The 26,716-nt window shown below is 38.9% G+C and overlaps 1 protein-coding gene across 1 annotated transcript in view; it reads left to right on the plus strand.

The window, feature by feature from the left end:
• The first annotated feature begins 9,125 nt into the window (after positions 1 to 9,125).
• The window catches only part of LOC137502351 (uncharacterized), a 66,759-nt gene continuing 49,168 nt past the window's right edge, over positions 9,126 to 26,716 (plus strand). The window contains exons 1-3 of the mRNA XM_068229360.1: positions 9,126 to 9,234; positions 12,966 to 13,093; positions 19,054 to 19,134. Coding sequence (XP_068085461.1) covers positions 13,028 to 13,093; positions 19,054 to 19,134 — 147 coding nt within the window. The 5' untranslated portion in view covers positions 9,126 to 9,234; positions 12,966 to 13,027. The remainder of the gene's footprint in view (positions 9,235 to 12,965; positions 13,094 to 19,053; positions 19,135 to 26,716) is intronic.

Here is a 26,716-nt window from a genome sequence, read left to right on the forward strand (position 1 = left end):
CCTCGTAAAGTCGTCTGTCTGCTGGAAATGCCTCCGTTGACGGCGGCCTGGCATTCTTAGCTATACACGTGTCCTGTGGCACACGACAACACGTTCTACAATGACTGTCGGCTGAGAAATCACGGTACGAAGTGGACCATTCGCCAACGCCGTGTCCCATTTATCGTTCGCTACGTGCGCAGCACAGCGGCGCATTTCACATCATGAGCATACCTCAGTGACGTCAGTCTACCCTGCAATTGGCATAAAGTTCTGACCACTCCTTCTTGGTGTTGCATTTGCTCTGTCAGTCAGTGTACTTCTGTCCAATTTCCTTGTCCAGGGGATTCTCTGTTCTTGTTCGTCTGGGGACAGATTTTACTTTCTCTATTCTAGGCCTAGAGGTACTTATTGTACAGTATAGAATCAGAATGAAAAAGCTATTATTACCGCACTTAAGTTGGTTGACTGTCAACCTTTAACTCTCTGTCGAAATTCGCTCATTGAGCATAAAAAACTTACCACTTTGAAGCATTTTTCCACTTTCGATGTCTATACTCCCCCGCGCCACTATATCCCACAAACCCAGGTAAATTTTGTTGTCTGCACTTTTTTGCCTCCCCCCCAATCGCCGCTACTGGGTATGAGTGACGCTAGTAATGCCATTCGTTATGCAGCCAGTCCCTGTTATGTATCAGTAGCGTGCATTGTGGGTACGCAGGCTAAGCCGGGCTTACCCGTTGGACTTGAGAAGCAAAGTAAGCACTAAGTCAACTGTAAGTGCAACAATTAATTTTATCTTCTCAGTTGGCAATATTTTTTTAAACTATAACATTTTCTGCGGTATGGTTTTCTGCAGTATGTGGAAATAATTTCTGCAATGCGAATTTCTGCAGTAGCGATGGTACGCCGCACACCTACCGCTTGGCTCGCCCAGCGTCGAGTTCAAGTTGACGAATGCGTAGTAACCGCACCAGTAAGCGAGCTTGGTAAGCCGACAATTCAACGCTGCCCGGCTTGATCGCATGGTGTATCGGTGGGAAGCAGCTTTGAGCGGGTTTATGATGCGTTTATTTACTGTGATTCGGCTTATTGCTGAAACAGCTCTTGTGAGTGACAACTGATAGTAAAAGTAGGAGTATCCAGTTCATTTTAGAATTGAAAATTACTTTCTTCTGAAGTGTAACAATGTGAGGAAAATTGCCTACTAGCAGGTACCAGCGTTGTTGTGGACCGTGTGACGTGTTTGTAGGAGCGTACGATCTAACGATTTTTATAATAATAATAATAATAATAATAATAATAATAATAATAATAATAATAATAATAATAATAATAATAATAATAATAATAATAATAATAATAATAATATGCAACGTGGACAGTGCTTATAATTATCATGTGTCGTGAGTGCGTAATTGTGTGTTTATGTAGAAGTTTTTAATGAAATATAATTTCTTCTTAATTTCAACTATCATAATATTTGCGATGGCTGACTTAATTTGTGTGATTGAGCAACTGTTGGACAAACCGTTTCGTTTTAGGAGCTCATGTAAGAAACTAGAAATTGTTCAATTCGGACAACCTTCTCCAGATATGTCCAAACTTAAAGAGATGCATACAAACAAAAATCAAGAGTTCGTTCGTCAATTCCAAACTTCACAGTACGGTACAGTAAAACACAATGGATTGCTGGAAGTTTCAAATTTAATGCACCGCTTTGCTGGCCATGTTTACTCTTTGCATGATACCGAACTGCTTGGTCTGGCACTGGTTTTCATAATCTGAGTAACTTGCACAATGCCATTCAAAACCATGAGAAATCGCAGTCATACATTTTTGCACTGTTACGGCTGAGAACGTTTGGAAAATCTAGAACTGATATTCAGCTTGATGCTCAATTGCGTGCAAGGACTGTACAATGTAATGAGACCGTTCGGAAAAACAGAGAAGTGCTCAAGCGATTGATTGTGTTGTGTGTTTGTAGTTACTCACGAATTACCATTCCGAGGACATTCTGAGGGTATTCTTTGAACAGAGGTACCGGTACTTATTTTGGTGCATTGAACTTACTCGCCACTTACGATGCGACGTTAAGTACACAACCTAGAAACATCGACCCTGTTTCGCGAAACTTCAAACAGGATACAAAATGACTTAATAAGGGCTGTCAGTGATGTACTTTTGGAAAAAGTGAAGTCAGAAATAAAACACGCTATTTTTGTTACCCTTCTTCTTGACGAGACTTCAGACATTATGAGTTTGTCTCAACTATCAACCACTCTGAGATACGTTGATTCTGAAAGCGGTGAAGTTCACCAAAGGTTCCTTTCTTTCACTGATGTCAGCGCAGTTCAAACAGCCAGTGGTTTGCCTGAACATGTGAAAAAAATTATTACTGAGTTTGACTTAGACTACAGGTCGGTTGCACAAACGTTCGACGGAGCAGCTGTGATGGCCGGCCACACAAGTGTCCACTTGTACAACTAAAGTACAAGAACTCTTTCCGAAGGGCATATTTATCCATTGCTTTAGTCACAAGCTTAATCTGATTTTGTCATAATCAGTTTCCTGTATCAAGGATTGTAGGATATGTTTTAGACCTTAATGGGATTAGGATAATTTTTTCACAAGTTTTCTAAACGATCTCATAAACTGAAAGAATTTACAGCAAAGAGAATGCCTAGAAATTCCCCAACACGGCGAAATTTTTCATCTCGTCTTGTTCACTCAGTGAAAGAATATCGCACTTCATTCCTTAAATTCTTTCGGAGTGTATTAGATGGAAGTCCAAACTAGGAGATTGGAACAGTAGTAGCGGCACAAGGTTTCATGAAATTTCTAACTAGCATTGAAACTTCCTTTTTGTTACTGATTTTAGCAACATTTTTACCTTCACTGATATCCTTTTCAATATCCTTCAATCCAAGCATTTAGACGTCCTATATTATTCCCATATAGTTCAGGAAATCGAAAGAGAGATACTAAACCTCCGGAATAAATGCTACGTAATTTAGGCCAAGACTCTGGTCTATCATGGTGTCGAAGACTGTATACTAACTAAACGACAATATCGGGAAGAAGATCCAATAATTTTAAGGAAATGCCATTACCGCTCTATTTCTGATAATTTTATTGTACAATTAGACGAACGATTTGGGTCATTAAACCAATTACAGTTTACTTCCTTGTTGGATCCTCAGAAGTATGAAGCGTACAAAGCTACTGATGATGCTTGTTGTTTTAAGGGGCCTAACATCGAAGGTCATCGGCCCTACAAAGTACTTTTCCTCATTCTAATTTTGAAAATCTTAAACTGTCCTAAAAAAAGGGCTCGCTTGATTTTATCCGATTGAAAAATGAACTTACCGTGCTGTATTCGTTTGACGAATTTTATGGTCAACACCCTCACCAGATAGTGTGTTCCCTGAAAAGCAAACAATTAGATACAGCCCTGCCTGAAGTGTATAAGTTGGGTTTACTTACAGTAACTGTTCCAAGCACAACAGCGTCAGTTGAAGGATCGTTTTCAGCTCTCAGGAGGATTAAGACTTATCAGAGGTCAACACAGAGTCAAGAGCGACTTTTAGTCTTGGCAGTTATATCCATAGAAAAGGAAGTTCTCCACTAACTGGAAAGTGCAGACACATTTTATGATAATGCCATCACAACATTCACAAAACAAGTGAGACGATCTAGATTTCACCTTCATGTAGATTCAAAGCAACCAAAAATCTTGTGGAGGGACTTAATGCATAGTTCTGTTAGTAGTGGAGCATACAGTAGAGAATAGAAGAACTTCTGACAAAAACGTAGCAAATATGCTACTATCAATTTTGAGATAGGCAAATGCGTACAAGTGTCAGAGATATTTCAAGTAGGCTTCCAAGCTGAAGGGTAAACAGTGCAACAGGACAGAGAGTTTTCTGGTATATATATACATAAGAGATCAAGGAGTTTCTTTAAGAGAATTGTGACGGGTAATTCGTGAAATATACGTGATTTCTACTAATCTATGGACTTTGATGCAGGAAACTGAATAAAATAAATATTTTCAGACAAAAACGCAACACTGACACGCTTGTCATCCTTTTTTTTTACGGATTATGCACTGTCATTGGGAATAAATAAACTATTTCTACACATCTCAATAAGTTAATTGCAGCTTTAAAATTATATCGATTTTTTTAAATCTACAGTTCTGAGGTCACCAGTTATTTTGTGTTTCCTGAGAAGCCTTTGATATGATACCGTACGCTCTGGTTAGAAGTCCTTCAATTTTCATCAGATTACACTTAAGTCTATATGGTTACAGCGTGGTAACATTCTTTTATATAATGATGTACGTAAAATTTTACTTTCTTCTTCTTCTTAACTTGGTTACACTCCAAGGTCGGTTTTTCCCTCCGACTCAGCGAGGGATCCCACCTCTACCGCCTCAAGGGCAGTGTCCAGACTTTGGGTCGGGGATACAACTGGGGATAATGACCAGTACCTCACCTGCCATACTGAACAGGGGCCTTGCGGGGGGATGGGAAGATTGGAAGGGATAGACAGGGAAGAGGGAAGGAAGTGGCCGTGGCCTTATGTTAGGTACCATCCCGGCATTTGCCTGGAGGAGAAGTGGGAAACCACGGAAAACCACTTCCAGGATGGCTGAGGTGGAATTGAACCCACCTCTACTCATTTGACCTCCCGAGGCTGAGTGGATCTTGTTCCAGCCCTCGTGCCACTTTTCAAATTTCGTGGCAGAGCCGGCAATCGAACCCGGACCTCCGGGGGTGGCAGCTAATCACACTAACCACTACACCACAGAGGCGAACATTGTACTTCCTATGTACGGTAATTAGTACGCCCTAGTTTGGACAGCATACCCACTTTTCGAAATCACCGCACGCCACTGTTATGTATGATGTGAAAATGTTGCTCATAGGGTCAGTTGGTGTATCATTTTCAGCAGGCTTGACAGAATGATATTTAATAGATTTAATAGCAATTCCTGACTCAGTGAGGAAAGCAACTGGAAACTAAAAATCTCACTTCTCATTTCCCTAGTACAACGCTTCAGTGACATCTAGGCCGTGTGTGATGGCTGACGGAGGAGCTATTAGGGGTTGGACCATGCTTCAGTCTGAATACTCAATAGACATGGATATTAAAACAGCTCAATAGTTCACAATCACAAACATAATTACGTTCCTCACATCCTCGTTACTCTCCTCTGTTCTCCAGGTTAGAAGTGGCTGTCAAAGTCATCTGTTCCATAGGTTAAAGGTAGCCTATTTTCAAGCCCAGAATTAAGAGGAGCCCCACTGTGCTGTGTTTGCCCCAAGAACTCTGAAGGACTAGGGACAAACAACATTATATTAAACCACAATACAACAGACCATCGGCGCACCAGCTCAGATTCCAGTTCTGAGGGTATGAGATGGGTATTATGGCGACGAGGGAATAGGAAAGTGCTAGTGGCTTTAAATCGCACCGACACAGATAGGTCTTATGGCGACGATAGGATAGAAAAGGACTAGAAGTTGAAAGGATGCGGCTGTAGCCTTAATTTAGATACAGCCCCAGAATTTGCCTGGTGTGAAAATGGGAAACCACGGAAAACCATCTTCAGGGCTGCCGACAGTGGGATTCGAACCCACTATCTCTCGAATACAAGCTCAAAGCTGCTTGCCCCTAACCACACGCCTAACTCGCCCGGTAATGGCCTTATTCATGGTACAGCCCTAGCTTTTGCCTGGTGTGAAAACGAGAAACCACGAAAAATAATCATCAGGGCTGCCGACACTGGGGTTCGAACCCACTATTTCCTGAATGCGAACCGCACACTACGTGACCTAGACTGTACAACTAAATACGCGGTAAAACCGTCTGCAGAGTTGCTGAGAGTGGAATTCAAACCCACGATCTCCCTAATGAAAGTTTACAGCTAAGTGACCCAAAACTCAAATACAAAGATCTAAGGAGTTGTTCAATACAAATTGCGGCAGACCTGGTTACAAAAGCCGCAGATGTCCTCATGCTGACCGTATAATAATAATAATAATAATGATAATAATAATAATAATAATAATAATAATAATAATAATAATAATAATAATAATAATAATAATAATAATAATAATAATCTGTGTATATAAAAACGAATGTGTCTTTGTCCCATATGTGTTCCTACACCATTCATCCGATTGCGATGAACCGTTGGTGAGTTGTTGTGCGCATGCCTGAGAAAGTTTCTGAATCAGACACTCTTAGCACCCCTAGGGGTTGGGGGTGGTGGGAAGGGCTGAGTTATCAAAATAATCAAAAATAGTGTCGAATCCATAGTTTTTGGTGTTGCTGAAATGAATAATGACTCTCCAGATATCGTTTATGTGCAAGTTCAGCCCCTATCGGCTTTTTGAAGCCGGGGGGGGGGTAGAGGGTGAGAAGGGGTGAAAAAGAAAATGTCCAAAATGACAGAGATTACAGATGTAAGTGTGTACTGTGTCTGTTCCAACACAGCTCTCAACCAAACTTGGTACACATAAGACTTACTATCTGGAAAGAAAGTACTGTGGGGAAGGGGGAGGGGAAGAAAGTGAGTTAGAAAACGACCATATATTAATGTAGAATCCATGGTTATCGGGGTCGCTAAGATGATATCACTTTAGTCCAAGTTCGGTCCCCATAGGCATGGGGGTGAGAAGGGGTGAAAATAAAAGTAAAATAATGTACTTCATACAATTTATTTAAAAACGATGTGTATTACTAAATTTAAAAAATAAATACATGGTTCAAAACATCTAACGGTTAAATTAATAAACGCAGGCGGAAGCTCGGGTACGTGCTAGTAATAATAACGTGAGGATGCTATTGGTTTTATGTCCCACTAACTACTTGCACGGTTTTCGGGACGGCAAGGTGCCCGAATTTTGTCCCGCAGAGTTATTTTACGTGCCGGTAAATATACTGACACGCGGCTGACGTATTTGAGCACTGAGCTATTCAACCCGGCGGCTTTTTTTCTTTAAATAACTATTTAAGGGAACCGAATACCAACCTACAAAAAGGAATCTCCACCCGTGTAGGCCTAACTTGTATAAAGAGAAACTGTGGATTTTAACAAGTTGATATAGGCTACCCCAACTTATAATTTAATTTAATACATAGCATATTATACACATGCATCCTAAAGCAATAACTAGGATTAAAAATTAAACTAAATAGTACTAAGTAATATGTTTATTCGTTGTTATGGGTAAAAGACGTTGTCCATTCGTGACATTTTGCATATTGGCGTCACCCCATAAACGCAGTAATTAAACCTGAGAGGACTTTTCCTATTTGTGAAACTCACAACTTGACTTTTTTTGATCGGGTTTTTGCATTTTCAGATTAAGGCTCGCAAATCAGCTGTTTTCAATCAGTAGTGATGTGCGCGAGTGATGCCTGGAATCGCGGTACTCGATTCTTTCGAGTCCAGGCTCGGACTCGCTTCGCTTGCGAAGGCTCGATGATAGCATGACGTCACACGTTCGCTCACTCGCCGGCTCGTAGATGGATGAAGCATGCGTACAAGCGGTCGCTGAGGGTTTATGGGATTGCGACAGCGCGGTACGATATGAAAAAACTGAATGAATGCGCAAAAGGAATAACCTAAATTTGATAATTACTTGAGAACGATAATAATGTCACTTAATACGCATAATAAGATATGAAAATATCCGTTTACGGCGTCTCGCACACACTTCACTGAATATGCCATCTATTTTAATATTGATAATATAGCTTATCTGGCCTTCATAGCCCAACGTGGCCGGTTCGATACTGGTTTATTCCGGTAGTATTTGAAGGTGCTCAAATACGTCAACCTAGTGTCGGTAGAATTATTGGGACGTAAAAAATCTCCCGGGGGACTAAATGCGGTACCTCGGCATCCCCGAAAACCATACAAATGTACGTACTTGGACGTAAAAGTTATAACATTATTATTATTATTATTATTATTATTATTATTATTATTATTATTATTATTATTATTATTATTATTTCAAATCCCTGTCACGGTATGTATGTTGTAATCAGTGTATTTTAAACATGTGCTATTTGTAGACTATAGACGGTATTTCTGCACACATTGTATTGCTTCGCTTTGCTCATGCAGCCATTATGCATATACACGGGCGTAGATGTGCTAATATGATCGGTAGTATGACAGATTTCTTGTAACCATAGCCTATTGCTAACCGCGCCAAAGCCTACAATCGTCCGGGGGAACCGGTGAATTACAGCAGTTTATATGTACATCATACTTTCGGCAGATATAATGTCGGGTATTAAGATGAGGCGTTCAGAATGTGACGTACGTTCACGCAGCAAATCAGCGGACAGAACGTCATTCTGTTCTAGCTAAACAGCTGACAGTTTGTTAGTAAGTCACAACCTTTAGTGCCTATGATGATGATAATAATAATCATAACAATCGAATTATTGACGACCGATGACTGAACAACATCAATCATCAGCAGCAAACATATTGCACTCCACACCACAAAAATATTCTGTGGGTGACCCTGAATGCCGTGCACTCCAGTACAGTAGATTTAAGTTCTAAGGCATGTCCACAGATAGCGACACCAGTATGCTTGGACTCGAGTCTGGAGTCGAGTAATACCGATTCTAAGAGCACATTACTCGATTCTACTCGATTCCGTCGCTAGCCCATCACTATCAATCAGTAATGACTACTATACCCCTCTCAGATCGAGCAGGCAGTAACCCCACTATATCCGATCCCACCTTCAACGCCTACGCCCTTCCTAATCAACACCAATAACCGAACACTGCCGAACCTTACCCCCACCACTACCACGTGTAAAGCCCACCAGGGAAACGCCTGTATTGTTAGTTAATAGTGCAGTAGTTAGCTTGAGATAAATAAATGATACCGGGTGTGTATGTATACGGTCGAGGAACAACACACAGGTTATAAATTGGTGAGGAGCCCTATTCACTATTTCCGGTTTAGTTTCGAAGTGGTTGGCTTGTTGTTAATTAATGTTCAAATTAATTTGTTTTGCACTGTGTATCTCGGACATACTGCAGCTTTTTGTGTAGATTTATTCCGTGGATTGTGCTGTTTCACATAAGATTTTCTACTTCAGGTAATTGCAGTTTCGTACGTTTTACGCCGCGTCCAAAGAAGTCTCAGTCTTGTAAATCTCCATAAGGAACTTTAAACACGTACTTTACGAGATAGGAACTAAGGTAAGCTTTATTGTTCAGTTCGTAATTAAACATAAAAGATCATCGGCAAGATAATTCTGATTTTCGGCCAAATGTAGGCTGTCTACATTAAATATATCTCAGCTACCATTCTAAGTGATAAAACAAGCAAGTTTATTTTCCAACATGGTACGGAATTGATTCTGAATAGCCTGCTCATGCGCTGTAGTATACACTGGCACGAAAAAAGTATTGACACACTTACCATTATATACAAATTCCACACTAATAACGTTGATTGAAATGTACAGTAGTAAATATAAGATTCTTTGAGTAGCCTATAATTGGTTTCTCACAACAAAAATACATATCTACGAAACAAAATCAGTTGCTCTGCACATCAAAAAAGTATTGGCACACCTATACACAAATGAAGCTAAAGTCTCTGTAATTCACTTAACTCAAGTCTTGTAGCCTGTGTGCATACCGCTGGCACTGATGACAGCTTGTAGACATCTTGGCCATGGAGGGAACCATGTTGCGAGTTATCTCTCCTGAGATTTTTGACCATTCCTCCAAGAACACCGTCTGAAGCCCGCGCTTCCCCGTAGAACGACATTTTCAAACTTTTGTCTCCAAGTGATTCCAAAGGTGCTCTATTGGGTTAAGATCAGGGCTCTGTGTGAAGTGAAAACTCCTCATGGTGCATTATAGTAACCACTCCTGCTTTCGCAGAGCCGTATGTTTTGGGTCGTTGTCTTGTTGAAAGTAAAAGATGCCATGAAGACCCAGTTTCTGGATACTACTACATAAGTGGCCTCGCAACACATCGGCATATTTACGATGATCCATGACACCTTCAATAATTGCCAAGGCACCATTACCAGAAGTTCCCATGCATCCCCAAAGTACCAGCCTTCCTCCCCCGTGTGTTACTGTTGGTAGAGCATGTTATGATTGGAGCTCAGTATTTGGTTTGCGCCACACTTTTATATTTCCATCAGATCCAAACAAGTTAAACTTGGTTTCGTCAGAAAATATCACAGAATTCCAAAATTCAATCGATTTATTGAAATAATCTTTGGTGAACTGGAAGTGTTTTCTTCAGTTAACTTACAAGATAAAAGGTATCTTTCTGGGAGATCTCACATGAATATCAGCTGTGTTCAAAACATTCCTAATACCTTGACAAATGACCTTTTTGTTGGAAGTTGACTGGATGTCCGATACAATCGACCTTGCATTTTAAAGGGCTCTTTTAGTGTAAGACAAACCATGCTCCGACACTTCCCACATGTAAGAACACTTAGACGCCTAGATCTGCATTTATTGCCTGTTGTACCAGTCTCTTGAAACTTCTTGATGATTGCCTGCACTGCTGAAAAAGTAACAGAAAGTTTTTTACCAATTTCACTGTAACTTTTACCCTGCAAATGCAAGAATACCACCTTAGTGCGGAACAACAGGGAATGCTCCTTCACCTTCGGATTCATCATGGCAAGAGAATGACCCTTACAATGGCGTCAGGCAAGCGACTGATCTGTTTGTCAACTCCAGTTGCACAAATCTGGTACATGCGGTGCTGTCTGTAAAGCTCAATAACAAACAACGTAGTGTGCCAATACTTTCTTGAGAGGGATTAAACCGTAATGTAACAGAATATATGTGCTCATGTTGTGTTTAGAAAATAGTTTAATATACAAATTATTTCCTTTATTGAGTAAGGGTTAATGGTATACATATAATGTTCCTAGTATTTGTACAATTGTATTAGATGCGAAAAAGGGTTTGTGCCAATGCTTTTTGGTGGCAGTGTACATGCTGTTCCAACAGAAATTCAGAACTGCTTCTGAACTGTGAGCTCACAATTCATGCTGTTCTACTTCATTCAGAACCATTTCAGAGCCAATGCCAGCAGTGCGCGTTCAGTACCAGGGACTGCTTGTTCTATACATGCACATTTGATTCGACCAGTAAATGGTGTGATTACATGCAGTACTTCTCATTGGAACAGTGATTTTTAAGGTTTAAAACAATTCGTAGAAGGTGTTTATACAGTTCACAAATGCATTTACTAATTTCAACAAACCATTATTAACAGTCAGTTCTGGAAGCATTCTGATTCATGTATGCTCATTAAAGTAATTTTGATAATGTTCATAGCCAGTATGGAACTGTTGTAACAAAGGAGTTCATAACCAGTTTGAAGCTGTTTGTTGTAATGGACATACAGTATATATTGTAGCAAAATCAGTATTGATTGGAACTTTTTGGATAAAGTTGCCAATGAGTACCTGGCTCTCCTGTATCAAATAATTTGTTTAATCAATAAGGAATCTGGCTAAACTGCTACTGAATTCAACATATTGTATATTATCTCTTAAAAGGGCTGCTAGCCCGTGAGTAATGTGCATCGAGAGAAGTCCTATGGCTATATCTGTGTAAGAAACTGGCTTATTAAAATACGTGTGCCACAGTGCTTACCCACAATTGTCATTAACATCCAGGATAATTTGCAAGTGTTATTAATAAGACTGGGTTTACCACTTACTATCTGAAGGTTTGTGGATTGAAAACAAAACTGAATGTACTATATCAGAACATTCCTAATAGTGATTTTCAAATTTTATATTGTATCTGAATCACCACTGGACTCTAGTGTAAAGAGAGTGAGTTTTATATTGAGCAGTACAAAAGTTACATAGCCAATATAGCTAGTGGAGGGACAGGGCGTGGTAATTGTGTCTTCACAGTGGCTAAAAGCGGATCATTTTCCCTGCAAGTTGAGCAAGAAAAGATTAGTTTGGAAGGTTTGTTTGTAGAATGTTGTTTTTTTTGTTACAGTTCACTTTACTTTGCACTGACACAGATATAACTCATGGTAATGATGGGATAGGAAAGGGCTAGGAGTGTGAAGGAAGTCGGAGCCCTAGATACTGTTTTCTGTGTTTTTTCATTTTCACACCAAAGAAATGCTGGGACTCTACCTCATTCAAGACCAGATTCACTTGCTTTGCACTCCTAGCCTTAATGCCATAAGTCCTATCGGTGTCAGTATGATATAAACAAATCATGAAAAAAGAAGGTACATCAAACCAGTCATTAGACTCCCAGTGTAGTGGGTGATATGTAAGTTGCATAGTCACATGCTTTTCACAAGTGGTGTGCAAATGAATCCCATTCCTTGGGTGTGGGATGTTCTTTCATTGAAAATGTTTATCCCTGAGGTTCAGTTTCCAGGTAAAACTGGAGGTCCTGTGGCTATGAGCACAATTTCAAGTCACCTAAAACTACAGGCTTGACTACAAAACAGCAATAATACTTTGGTTTATTTTCTGGGTTGAAATGTGTTGCTGTTGTCTGTACATCACGTACAGTTTGCCAAAGTTTTGAGTACATTGCATTGTAATTGGGGTTTCGGCCTGCGTGTTTACATAACAGCGCAGGCAATCCCCCACTACCTGGCTTTTACACATACCTTCCAGAATTCTCACGAGACAGCCAGAGGCTTATGTCAGCCAGAAGTGCTAGGATATAAAAGACTAAGGTCAGGGCCACTCTTGCAGTTGTGACTGCTGCCTGGAAGACTGACTCATCACTATTTCAGTCGCCTTGGCAAAGAATACTGCAATGTATTCGAAACATCGGCAAACTGCATGGGATGTATTGCCAACAACACGGTTCAACCCGGAAATATAAACTAAATAATTCTTCACACCATGGAAGCTTCACCTCTAAGATAGCAATAATAGTGTTTGTTGGTCATGTTTCAGTGCAAGGTCTGTGGAAATAATCTACATCCCAAAACTGCCTATACCTTCGCACACTATTTAAAATGGATTTGGAAATAAAGGTCAAAGAGGAACCAATCTTCTTTGAGGAAACTTCAATTACTTCATGCGTAAGTATCATTCCAGCTAACTATATAGTGATTACAATCAAACCCTTAGCAGTCATCTGAATTTCACTGGTTAAATAACTCTACTTGTAACTGATGTTCAGGAGATATATGAGAATCGTGCTGTCTACTCATCTTTTCTACAGATTGAAAATGTTTTATAACATTGATGTTCAACTTTGATAATTTGATTGTCCACTGTCACAATACTCTTAAATCTTTATGAAGTGTTGCTTTTGAGATTGCACAGGTGGATAAATCTAGGGGAGTACTATACGTATTTGCTGTTAGGGTGATGAATTTTCAGGGCACATGTGGATAGTTTTAATTTCGTGTGGCTATTTCTAGCCGAGTGCAGCCCTTGTAAGGCAGACCCTCCGATGAGGGTGGGCGGCATCTGCCATGTGTAGGTAACTGCGTGTTATTGTGGTGGAGGATAGTGTTATGTGTGGTGTGTGAGATGCAGGAATGTTGGGGACATCACAAACACCCAGCCCCCGGGCCACTGGAATTAACCAATTAAGGTTAAAATCCCCGACCCGGCCGGGAATCGAACCCGGGACCCTCTGAACCGAAGGCCAGTACGCTGACCATTCAGCCAACGAGTCGGACATGTGGATAGTGAGATGGTTAAATATTTCATTGAAATGAAATGAAAAGTCATCTTATACTGCATTTAAAAACCAGTTAATGGCAAAATAGTTACCACCTATTTTTCCACCATGATATTACAACACTGGTATCACCTGACCTGATTGTGTGGCTGTAGGTACTGCAACAGCTTTATTTATTATTTTTTAATGATATTTGTTCAGGGCATCGACCTATAGAAATCTTTTGCCAATACTTGCACCATGTAATATGAACCTGCGTGTAATTGGAATGGAGGAAGTGTAGAGTGTTGAATGTGAGGAAAGGAACGTTAAGGATGACACAAACACCCAGTCTCCAGGACAGGTATATTAAACATTTACAATGAAAAACCCCTGACCCAGCAGGGATTCAAAACTGGGACCATCCGGTGACAGGCAGACACGTTGCCCTTTAAATCATGGAGCCAGCTTTATTAATGTTCTATGAAATCTAGCATAACTGAAGGAATGTTGTAACAACCTTATTATTGTTATCTTTTTAGAAACAATTTTCCGCAGGATTTCATTAATTTCGTTTAGGAGCAAGTCTAGAGGTTTAGAGTGATTGGGCAGGCCATTATGTTAATATGATAAAAGAATTGTAGTAAATATTAGTTCAGCTACAGTGCTATCCCTTAGACCTCTGAATGGGTGAAGTGCCCTGCCATGTTTACAGACCGAAAACCTAACATAACCTAGATATGGTGTAATTACATACTGTAAAGCTGTTTAGTTAAATGATCAATCATTATTTTCGCCATAATTACATCGGAGTCTGTTAATACGAATGCCATGAGGGGAATAAATATAAATTTTCTGATATCCGTTTAACTCTGCACCAGTTGGAGAAAAAGTGGTAGGACAGGATAAATTGACATGGAAAGCTGCATCATTCTAGTCCATGGACTGATGAACCATGCATATTAGTAATGACTGTAATCTATATTTATAAACTGTAACAACTGTGCATCTGCATATTTATTATTGTGGCAGCATTTTCTTTTAATTATCCATTTCAGATGTAATAATGATACCTAAATATTTTTAGCTTATGGGTCTTGCCTTTCTTTTTGTTGTTGTTTGAGTTTTTGTAACTGAAAAATACTGGATGTATATGAACCCACATTTAGAATCCTCTTATCCATGGATTATTTTTAGGTTCAATATCATTTCAGCATCCTTGAATTAACTGGAGATTTATGTGAAGACTTAAACAGTGATTTTACTCTGCCAAAAAATATACATGGCCAACCTAATTTGAAATCTACCAACCTTACTGGAAATCTATTTGTAAAACTTTCTGCTCATGTACACTATTTTTGATAGAAGGATTAATGATGGAGATATCTTTTCAGTATGCCTTACAGTCTTAATTCCTAAAGCACATAGCCTGCGAGAAACTTTCTTTCTACTTGAGAGGAACTTCACACTTATTGTAAATCACTTAGATTTAATCAGTTTTTATATTCACATGCAACAGTAAACGTGCCACCAGACAACACAGCATCACACTAATCATATTAATTATCCTGAATAATTTTCTCATTCATAGAACACAGTCGTTCTTCTGCTACTTCGCTGTGTCATATATTACTTGCAATCCCTATTGTTTTTCAACTTCTGTGTCAAGAGAGCAATGATGTTGGTGAAATTGTTCTTAAGGAATAGGAAAGGATCATAGATATACTCCATTGTCATAAAGCAGCAGGAATAAATGTAATTAGACCTGAAATTGCGACGTATAGTGGGAAGGAAGGGTTGGAAAGGCTTCATAAAATAAGTTTATCATGGAGTGTTAATAAGGTACCTTCAGATTGGATGGAAGCTGTAATTGCACCGACCTATAAGCAGGCAAAGAGGAAGGATTGCAACGATTATCAACGTATCTTAATAATCACTATACCAGGCAAGGTGGGCTCAGGATAACTTATTCAAAATTTAGAAGTAACAGACATGAAAGTAGCAAGAATGATTGCTGGTAAAAACAGGTGCTAACAATGGCAGGGGGGTACTTGTTATTAAGAAATAAGCCTAAATTAGGAATGAACCCTATGGATTGAGCTGTAGTCTTGAGGCATTGGGGGGTATTATGTGAGGCGAATGGAGCAAGATAGGCTACCTAGGAGAATGATGGTGTTGGTCATGGAGGGTAAGAGGAATACAGGGAGACCAAGGTGGTGATGATTAGACTCAGTTTCTAATGATATAAAGATAAGACATGTAGAACTAGTTGGAAATAGGGATTATTGTGGTGATTAGTACATTCACAGAGGTTTGCTGACTGAACACCAAAAAGTATAACAGTCTATAATGAATGTGCATGTATGTATGTATCTATTCCTTTTCATAACGTGCTCGTGGATAACAATTGCATTAGCGCAGTGTCCGTGTTTGCCACTGTTGGCAGCATGGTCTGAAGTTATCTGGAAGATTTCTCTGTTCTTTACGCAGTACAAAATACTAAATGCATTCTTACATAAAATCATCAGTTTATTGCCTTATTACAAGATACTAAAAAATGCTACCTGATTTGATTGTTGGTTCACTTTTAGTTCACTCCTTGATGGTGATTTTTGATCAGTCAGCCCCATTAAGGAAGAGTCTTGCTATTAGAATAAAGAATGAAACAAAATTTTCAAGCAATGGTCCTTCTCATCTAAATTTTTCCATTCAGAATATTGATGATGATAATAAACAGGCAAGAAGTGGACTGATGAAAGAAAGGAGGCTCACAGAACGAGAATGCGTGAATACTGGGGAAGAATTAAAGCTCAAGGATGCAAACGGTTGAAATAACATGGTCCACAGCAGGCTAAAATGAAGAAGGAAGAAGAATAATTGTGGCTGTTGCAAATGTTTTGAACTGACTCCTATAGAAAAACATGAATTTCTAAGCACTGTGGCAAAGAACAATAATTGCATCATATCTTCCATATTGTGCAATTCAACCATAATGATAAGTAAAGGATGTGTTTCATGTAGACTCATTACACTGCAGCAATCCACATATGTCAGTGCTTGTGCACTACAAAAGAATTATACCTTTATTGGGCTCTATTGGCTCATCATATACAAGATTAAAATTGCATTAGTGCAGTCTGTGTTTTTGCTCATTGGCAGCATGGCCTGAAGTTATCAGTGAAGTGACCTGGAAGTTTGTGTTGATTAGGAGCATGTAATAAAGTCTTGTAGGTATATAATTCAGTAACGCCAGTGTGGATATGTAGCTGATATTATGTAACACTGCAAAAGACGCAAATACTGCACATATTTAATTGATTTAGAGGTATATTTTACACACTATTAAGTTAAAAGAAGATATATGATGGTTCAACCTTTCAGTACTATTAAAATAAGAATTGCTGGGCTGAGTGGCTCAGATGGTTAAGGCGCTGGCCTTCTAACCCCAACTTGGCTGGTTCGATCCTGGCTCAGTCCGGTGTTGTTTGAAGGTGCTCAAATACGACAGCCCCGTGTCAGTAGATTTTTGGCACATAAAAGAACTCCTGCGGGACTAAATTCCAGCACCTCAGCGTCTCCGAAGACCTTAAAAAAGTAGTTAGTGGGACGTAAAATAAATAACATTATTATTATTAAATAAGAAATGTAATTTTTGCACTCCTACATAATTATAATTGGTACTGGTTTCAACCATTATTCTTGGCCATCATCAGCCAATCGCAAATAAGTATAAAGGACAATGCTCAGATAAACAAAATGTGATGTTTAAAAAATTTCATCAGTTGCTGTTTGTGAAGCACTAAAGCACTTTAGGGAGCACTGTGTGTTGAAATTTCAGCCAATTGCAAATGAGTATACAAGGCAAACAAAAAGCAAAAGGCAAAACAGGTAAACAAAATGTGAAGTTTAAAAAATTTCATCAGATGCTATCTAAGAAGCACCATAACAATTTCAGGAGCACTGTGTGTTGGAAATTGAATGTTATGAGAAGTCTACTATCAAATATGTATTTTCAGTTGTAGTTCACGAAGTACACACATGTCTTGGTACTCTTCAAGAACTTGCTCCATACTACATTTACGTATTTGATCTACGGCTTCTTCATGATTTTGGAACTATCAACAAGCAGTGCTGATCCCAAAAATCATATAGGGTCATATGGCTGTGAGCTTGTATTGGGGAAGTAGTGGGTCAAACTCACTGTTGGCAGCCCTGAAGATCGTTTTCCATGGTTTCCTGTTTTCATGCAAGGCAAATGCTGGGGCTGCACCTTAATTAAGGCCATAATCACTTCCTTTCTACTCCTAGCACATTCCTCTCCCACCGTCGCCAAAAGACCTATCTGTGTTAGTGCAATGTAAAGCAAATCGCAATATCCCTGTCAGTGGACCATATGTACTCGTGCCTTCACAAGGAGCACTGATGTCAGGCATACAGAGGCCCTCTATGACATTGTAGATAACCTATTGGAATAATTGTTTGTATTTTCTGTGTTGTTTAGGGCTTATGTCCTTGATGACTTCCATATGAGGTGGCCTGTCTTAATCCATCTCTGGTGAGATACTGTGTGCTCAATGCCTGTTGTCTTCTGGATTTGCCCAGGACCAATTTGTCACTTGTATTTTGGGTCTCAGTCTCATCCTTGCCTCTTACAATATGAAAGTGACTGAGGTATGAGCAGTATGGGTAACACCATTCCTAATACTGCCAGATCCTATAGGAAAATATGTGAAATAGCTGGTCTGTGTGCACAGTTCGGTGTGAGCATTAAAGACGGGTAAGTAATAGCACTGTCTGGCTGGAAGAGGAAAGCAATGGATAACTGCCTTACTCTTCATTTCCTTAGTTTGCCTCCTCAGTGACACCTAGCTCTCTATGGCAGCTGATGGTAGAGCTGTTGAAGTCCTACTCTGCCTTCAGGCTGAGCACTTCATATACAAGAGGAAATATGGAAGCTACATTTTCCTGCTGAGTTTTATTTCCTGGTACAGGATGTGAAACATAACAGTGATAAATTATGAAGTTCTTAATATTTCAGAATTGGTTTATTTATAATGAGCAGATTATTTGTATGTCTGTACATATTTGTGTTCATTCAGTGTTATTTTGGAAGGTTAGACATTATATATTTGTTCTACTCTTCAAAAATAACTCTGAGCATTCAAACATGAAATGCCTCCACTTCTGAAGGTCCCTTAGTTGTCATCATTTTATGGATACTCGACATAAAGATTTTCTGATAGGTGATAATGATGTTTTGAAACTGAATCTGTCGCATTTACTAGCAAATGATGAATTGTTAACACTCATATATAAATACATTTCTGGATGTTTCTGAAAAATTTGCCTAATATATTAACTGTTCCACAGGACAATTACAAAATTATATCAGAAGAGATGCATTTGAAAGAAGAACCAAAATCAGAGTTGGCAGTGCCAAGAGAAACACAGGTAAACACATTTGAATTAATCTGATATTTTGAAGACTTTTTCTGATAATGAAAATTGTAACAAACTTCTGAATAGACTTCATTGAGCAATTCCTCATTTTAAAGCAGATATTTTGCAGATCCTTGGAAAGATGTATAGGGAGATTTCCAGTATTTTGAAACGATTTTCATATTTTCTTCATGTAGTTTGAAATATTATGCTAGGTAATACATAGCAGCTATTATTGTTCAAAGTCCCTCCACTGCATTTCATCTGGCGGCTGGTTTCTTCACTGTTATGATATACTAACAATTTGTTGGTTATTTTGATCCACCTTTTCAATACAAATTACAGTTTGTGTTACTAAGTTGTAATGTTACAACACTAATTTACCGGGACATGTTTCGCTTTTATTCACAAGCATGTCCCGGTAAATTAGTGTTGTAACATTACAACTTAGCAACACAAACTGTAATTTGTATTGAAAAGGTGGATCAAAATAACCAACAAATTGTTAGTATATCATAGCATAGTTCAATACGGGTCTAATAATGAGATTAGTTACATGTAATTCTTCACTGTTACCGCTGCTACCTTATCCTAACCGGATTTAGCCTATGAGCATGGCTGTCTTCCTTTTGTCATGTGCCAAAGAGCTCCAACCCATTTCTTCAAAATATTGATCCGAGATGTCCGTCTTCCTCTAAGTCCTCTTTTGCCTAATTTTTTTCCTCAAAACATTACTCATAACAGATTGTCCATTTTAGGAGTCCTCATAATGTGATACATGTGTTTCAGACTCATGAGTTAAATTGTCTTGATAAGTTGAGGTCGACAGATGGTTGTGTGTGGTACCCCACTGTCGGCAGCCCTGAAGATGGTTCTTATGCTTTCCCATTTTTATATTAATATGCTGGGGCTGTACCACAATTACAGCCATGGCTGCTTCCTTTCTACTCCCAGCCCTTTCCTATCCTTTTTTCGGAATAAGACCTATCTCCGTTGATGAGACCTGAAAATAACCCACTGGAATTACACAATTTGCCATTATATATCCATATCTTGAAAGTTTGGATTCTCTTTTCTGTGGGTAATAAAATATATAGGGCTCTACAGTATTTTGTAGGGTGGAGAGGACACAGTACTTTCTTATTCACTTTTTGAGCTTTATTCTGAGATCTTTTCAGGGTAGGCGTTGCCACATGCTAATGAAGGTGGACTCTGCTTCTTCTGTCCAGCATTTGATTTCAGCACAATGGTCATATGTTACTCCCTCGATATACCATAATTTTTCAACCTGTCAGCCTGTATATTGTACATGAGAAAAATTTCTGACGGTGTAGGTTACTTTTTTACATTGCTTTTGTTGTGTTGAGGACAAAGTCACAGTCTTTGGGTACAGCTTTTGCAAATTGTGGGGAATACTCATTTAAGTGCAGGACACAAAGTCACTGTGTTAGAAGGTGACAAGGACTAGGTTCAAGCATACATAGGAGGGTATAAGTGAGGATATTGTATAATGCATGCCTTATGAAGCATACAATCTCATCATAAATTATAGTATTCCTGTTAAGAAGCCTTTCACAATTACTTCCAATAATTGCACTCGTAACTGCACATTACACATAACTCGGTATGTTCATCACTTGATGGAAGACTATGGATCATTCACTGTCACTATATCTAGGCATACTAAAGCTCTTAGTGATTGCCCCTCACACTGCTTCATCATATTATGTATCCATGCCTATTTCACTTCTGCTGGCAGTGTCTGTGATTTTGTTACGAGGTTCTCTTGTGGTTTCAGTATTGTTTCCATTACTGTCACTATTTCAGTCCATTTCACTTCCCACGTTTCTGTTTACCATGGTCCAATAAACCTTTGCATGAAATTACTGATCTTCAAATTTATTTATGTGCTCACAAATTTTAATTCCAGTCCTCATTTGTATTGGAAGCAATTTGTTCACCATAAATTATAGTGATGCTTCCATTCTGAACACCACATTTTGTTCAAAAATGCCATTCTGGACACTTGCCCATATCAACTTAATGGGACTCAATTCTGGGTGATATGGAGAAAGGTGTAATACAGTATGACTATGTTTGGCTTAAAGACAGTCTATTTTATAAGTGCACTTACTGGCTTCTTCATCATGCTTAATGAATATAATCAGGTTCTCAGCATGTCTTCTTGGAAACGAATTGCAGTCTCTGTTAACCAGGACACAATTTCTCAATTGTTATTGTTTGAGAGTCATAAGTCCAAATACTGGTTTGATGCAGCTATTCATGTGCCTCTATCCTGTGGTGTCCTATTCATCTCTAGATAACTACTACATACTACATCTGCTCTGATCTGCTTGTCATATTCATATCGTCTTCTACCCCTACTGTTCATACTGACTACACTTCCCTCAAAAACCAACTGAACATGTCCTGGGTGTCTTAAGATATGTCCAATCATTCTATCTCTTCTTGTCAAATTTAGCCAAATTGATCTCTCACCAATTTCATTCTGTATCTCTTCGTTCATGATTCGGTCTTTCCAGCTCATTTACAACATTCATATTTAACCCTATATTTCAGGAGATTCTACCTTTTTTCCTGAACTAGTTATCGTCCATGTTAGTCTTCCGTACACCACCATGCTCCAGACAAATATGTTCAGAAACAGCTAAGTAATCCGTTTATCACTGTTTGAAAGGTGCAAACTTGTTTTCTGAAGTAAGGCCTTCCTTGCTTGTGCTAGCCTGCAGTCTGCATTTTATATTCTCATTACTTCTGCTGTCATTAGTTTATTTACTACCCAAGTAACAATAATCATCTACTACCTTTAGAAGTTCATTTCCTAATCTAATCTTTCCTACATCAGCTGACTTCGTTCTACTGCACTCTATTACTTTCCTTTGGGATTTATTAATTTTGATCTTATACTCCTTCCTTAAGACTCTGTCTGTAACATTCAACTGTTTCTCCAGATCTTCTGCAAACTGAGATAAAATAACAATATCATGAGCAAACTTCAGAGATTTTATTTCTTCTCCTTTGATTGCAATACCCTTTCCAAATTCCTCTTACTTCTATATGAATGTTTTAAAGGAGGGGGGACATCCAGTCCTGCCTCACTCCCGTGTGGAATACTACTGCTTTCTGAAGGTCTTCGATTCTTATCGCAGAGGCAGATTTTTGTGCAGATTGTAAATTAAACTTCTTTCTGGGTATCTGATAATGAATGCCTTTTGTTGTTCTACGGACACTATGTATGTATGCTTGTCCTCCTTAATTCAATCCTCTAAAATCAGATGTAAAGTCAGGATTGCTTCACGTGTTATTACATTTCCTGTGTAGCCAAATTGATGTCCTCCAACTCAGTGTCAAATTGTCTTTCCATACAAAACTAATGGTGCGATAGTTTTCACACTTGTCAGCACCACTTTCATGGGAATAGATATAACATCATTTGTCCTAAAATTGTATGGCAGTTCTCCTTTTCCATGCATGTTGCACATTAAAGGGAATAACCTCACCATGCTAGTTTCCCTTGAGATGGTCAGTATTTCTGAGGATATGTCATCAGTTCCTGGTGCCTTGTTTATTCTTAGGTCTTTCAAAACTTCTCAAATTCTGACCTCAAAATTAGGACTCCCATTTCATCAGCACCAACAGCCTCTTATTTTTCCAGAACCCTATCATCTACTTCTTTACCTTGATACTGGTGCTGGGTATGATCCTGCTATATTTCTGTTTTGTGTTTTTTTTCATCTGAGCTCTTGTTGAGGGGATTTGTTTGGATACAGTGGGAAAGATGCACATACGAAATGAGCCCAGCCGTTGGATTGCAGTTTCATAGGATTATCAGCAAGCTGTTGCCTATGTTCCTCCATATCCAATCCATGACCACTGTTGTATCAGCCATCACTACTCTTTCTTATGTAGTTTTCCTTTCCCCAATGACTTCCTTGATTTTCCTGCATGCAGTTTCTACCTTTCCTAGGACCATGAAGCTCCACATCCTTGCATTTCTCTTTCAGCCTTTCTTCCAAAGATGGTTTTCTGTATTTTTCTACTTTTAAACCATGCAAATTCTCAAACTATACTTTTATTAACCCATTGGAACCTGACTAAGAGTCTAACATGCTGGAACAGAAACCCGTGTCGTAATTTTGTATATTGAGGATTACATCTCAGGTTCATGAACTGTTTCTCGTTCTTCATGAAGCAGCTCTCCAGATGGAGTAGCCACCTCACTTCTGACAGTATTTTACGACTTTGGAGGGCCTAGAGGATGTTTCTTCCTTTCCCTTGAAAATGTCCCCATACATTTGCCAGAAGCTGTAGGTGGCTGTATTGATTGGGCGTTCTTTCTTTTGTGGTCCTAGGCAGGGGAGCAACATTCTGCCACAGTCGCTCGGCAAATGCTGTTTAATGCAGCCATCATGAATACAATGTATGAATTGAAGATAGCCTTAATCAATAGATACAGCATTATCTTTTTATAACCCTTGATAGTATATCGCGTTATGGGGAAACTTGCAAGGACTTGATCTTGACGATATAGTGCATTAATTTTCCGGTTGTATCTTCGAATACCCTTGGGGTTTTTCACTACTTCCTCTCCTCCACCTCATTTTTTTAAAAAATTTTCACATCAAAGTCCAAGTCCTTATCAACAGTTGAAAGTAAATGCACATTCTTTCTGTCTTTCCATTTTATGGCAAGAATAGTATTAGCTGTCATACTAATAGCCTCACCTTTCGTCAGTTTTACTCTGTGGGACTCTGGAGGCATGTTCTTTCCGTTACAGCATACGGTACCCACAGCATGAATTCCGTTCTCCAACAAGGTGTTAAAAAGTTCAGGAGAAACGTACCAGTTATCAACATAAAATATATGAGCTTGGTTCAAGTTAGCTTCCATTAGTTCTAACACTGCTGCTTTTTTCCTGGAATAACACCCTGTTTGCCTTGTCTGGTATACATTTTGAACTGGGAATGGTATCCAGAGGCACTTTCACTGAGTTAATAAATTTCAGTAACAAACTTGGCTTTTCTGGAAGGATTCAACTGCACAAATGGGAGTCCTAGAAATTTCATAACACTGTAATCAATGCCTGTATCTGTGTCAAGATTGTAAATATTCTGAAACTTTGTTTGCAAATAACAAATAACTGGTGTGATTTTTCTTAGACGGTCATTCGGATCTGTAAACATGTCATCAGAGAAGTGCAGAAATCATGAAATTTGACAGAACAGTTCAAATGTCATAGTCTCTGAAAATATTTTACTTTCTGAACATTTCTTTTACACCAGCACAACTTGAGTTTAGGTCTTCTTACCCGACTCATGAGAATCATCAGAAAAAACATGCTTTTATCTGTTGAACCATGCAAGGATACCATTTACTGTTAAATTTAAGATTTTTCCTCATCAAATTATTTGCCCAGAAAGCAGCATAGTCATTGGTTCCTATCGCAATCATTTCCCAGAACTCATCCCCAAGAATTGCTCAACACACATCTATTACACTCTTCTCAAAACAATGGCACTGAAACCAGAAACACCTGAGGATGGAATTGTTTTTGATGTATTGGAAATGTTTTGACATTTTCCATGTGGAAAATCTGTCTCGTAACGCAGTCACGCCACCTCGGTCTTCGTTTACATCATTAATGCTGTCGACATCACTAGAATAATTTTCCCTAACACTATCATAATTAGTTGTTGAAATAGCATAGTTTTGTGAAGAAAAATCATTCTCATTATCATTTTCTAACCACTTGAAGATATCTACATAATCATCAGCCATGTTTGTTTACTAACAAGCGCAAGCAGATAGCATTTCGTTTCTCATACAGTATACTGTTGACTGGGAACCGTGGATTCCATTTACACTAGTGTCCAAAAGTTTAGCATAAGTTACGAGTAAGCAGGGCAACAGGAAATAGACCGCAAATCGAATACATATGCACCTATTCAAAGATATAAACTACAATACAATTCATATAAGATGAGTAAGATGTTTTCCAACAATCGGGAAAGGCGCGTATCAGAGCCAATCATTATAATTATTTCTGAAAACATAGAAGGATTATCAGCGTGTAAAGAGACTTATTACACAACCTTTGTTGTATCCAGAAATGTGATTTATTATGTGTTCAGGTAACACACAGGGACATCATCAACGGCGCTCTAAGATCCGGGGAATGAAATTAATGTCCGGAAGACCTCACGGCCAGTACGGTAGTGCCATCTTCGCCAAGCCAGATCTTAAGATTCTTACGACTTCCATCACAGAGCAAAATAACATTGAAATAAATACTGTAAAAGTTATTTTCCTCTGTTTACAAGCCTTCCCATGAGTTATTCTCATTTAATCCTCCTAATTTCAGCAGTCGGAAACCATCTGTTATTGTTGGTTTTTCAATAGTCATAGCACTGTTTGGGGCTATTCTCAAGATGATTCAAATTGAGGTGCCGTAGCAGAGTAGGTAGAACTTCATCGACTATCCTTCATCCATGATAATAAACTTCCTCCATCAGTTAATAGTGGTAGATGGCAACGTGGATACAACCCTGATCTTATTTTTGTGAGCGAGAAATTAGCTAATCAAGGCATAAATTCAATTTGTATACAGGTTCCTTACACACAACACCGCCCAGTTATGTGTCAGTTGTTACCAGCAATCTGCCCACACACTGTGCACTTCAGGGGAAGGTACAATTTCAAGAAGGCAGACCACTATGCTTGATGAGAGGATTAGAACAATTGAGTTCATTCCAGAGGTATATGACGAGTTCTTGGAAGTCGTCCAGTATTGCTCCAGAAAAGCTATTCCCAGAGGATGTAGGACCAGTTACGTTCAAGGTCTTGCCTCTGAAACATCCACTTTGGTGAAGGAGTATCGAGACCTTTTCAAAATAGATCCTTTCAGTGACAAAACTATCCACAGTGGAGAGCGTGTTATTTCCTCCATTTCAGAATCCAAACATAACCAATGGATTAAGTTAATGGAAGAGCTGGATATAGGAAGAAACGGTTACAACACGTGGAGGTTACTTAGACACCTCAGTAATGATACAACTATGACCTTAGTACATAGTAACCTTTCTGCAAATCAAATAGCTAGTCAGCTCGTGGAGAGTGGCAAATCAAATAAAGCTGGGAGAGGATCAAAACAAAAAGAAGAAAAGCTGACTAATCAGGGAAACAGCATTCTCTCTAACCAGTTTGCTATGGAAGATCTACATAGAGCGCTGAATAAATGCAGAAATGGTAAGGCAGCAAGTCTTGATGATATTTGTATTGAGCAACTCAAAATATTTGGTCCTATCAGTAAGCAATGGCTCTTGGATTTATTCAACAACTGCATCAAATATTGCAAAATTCCTAAACTCTGGAGAAATGCAAGAGTTATAGCAATACTTAAACCTGAGAAGAACGCAAGTGATCCGAAGAACTACCGACCAATCTCTTTATTGTGCCATTTATACAAAATCTTAGAAAGAATGATTCTGGTCAAACTATCTGAACTGATGGACCCACTACTCATACCAGTACAAGCTGGCTTTCGACCAGGGAGAATTTGTACTTCCCAAGTACT

The sequence above is a fragment of the Anabrus simplex genome, chromosome 10, assembly GCF_040414725.1.
Source record: "Anabrus simplex isolate iqAnaSimp1 chromosome 10, ASM4041472v1, whole genome shotgun sequence".
In the NCBI taxonomy this organism is placed as follows: domain Eukaryota; kingdom Metazoa; phylum Arthropoda; class Insecta; order Orthoptera; family Tettigoniidae; genus Anabrus; species Anabrus simplex.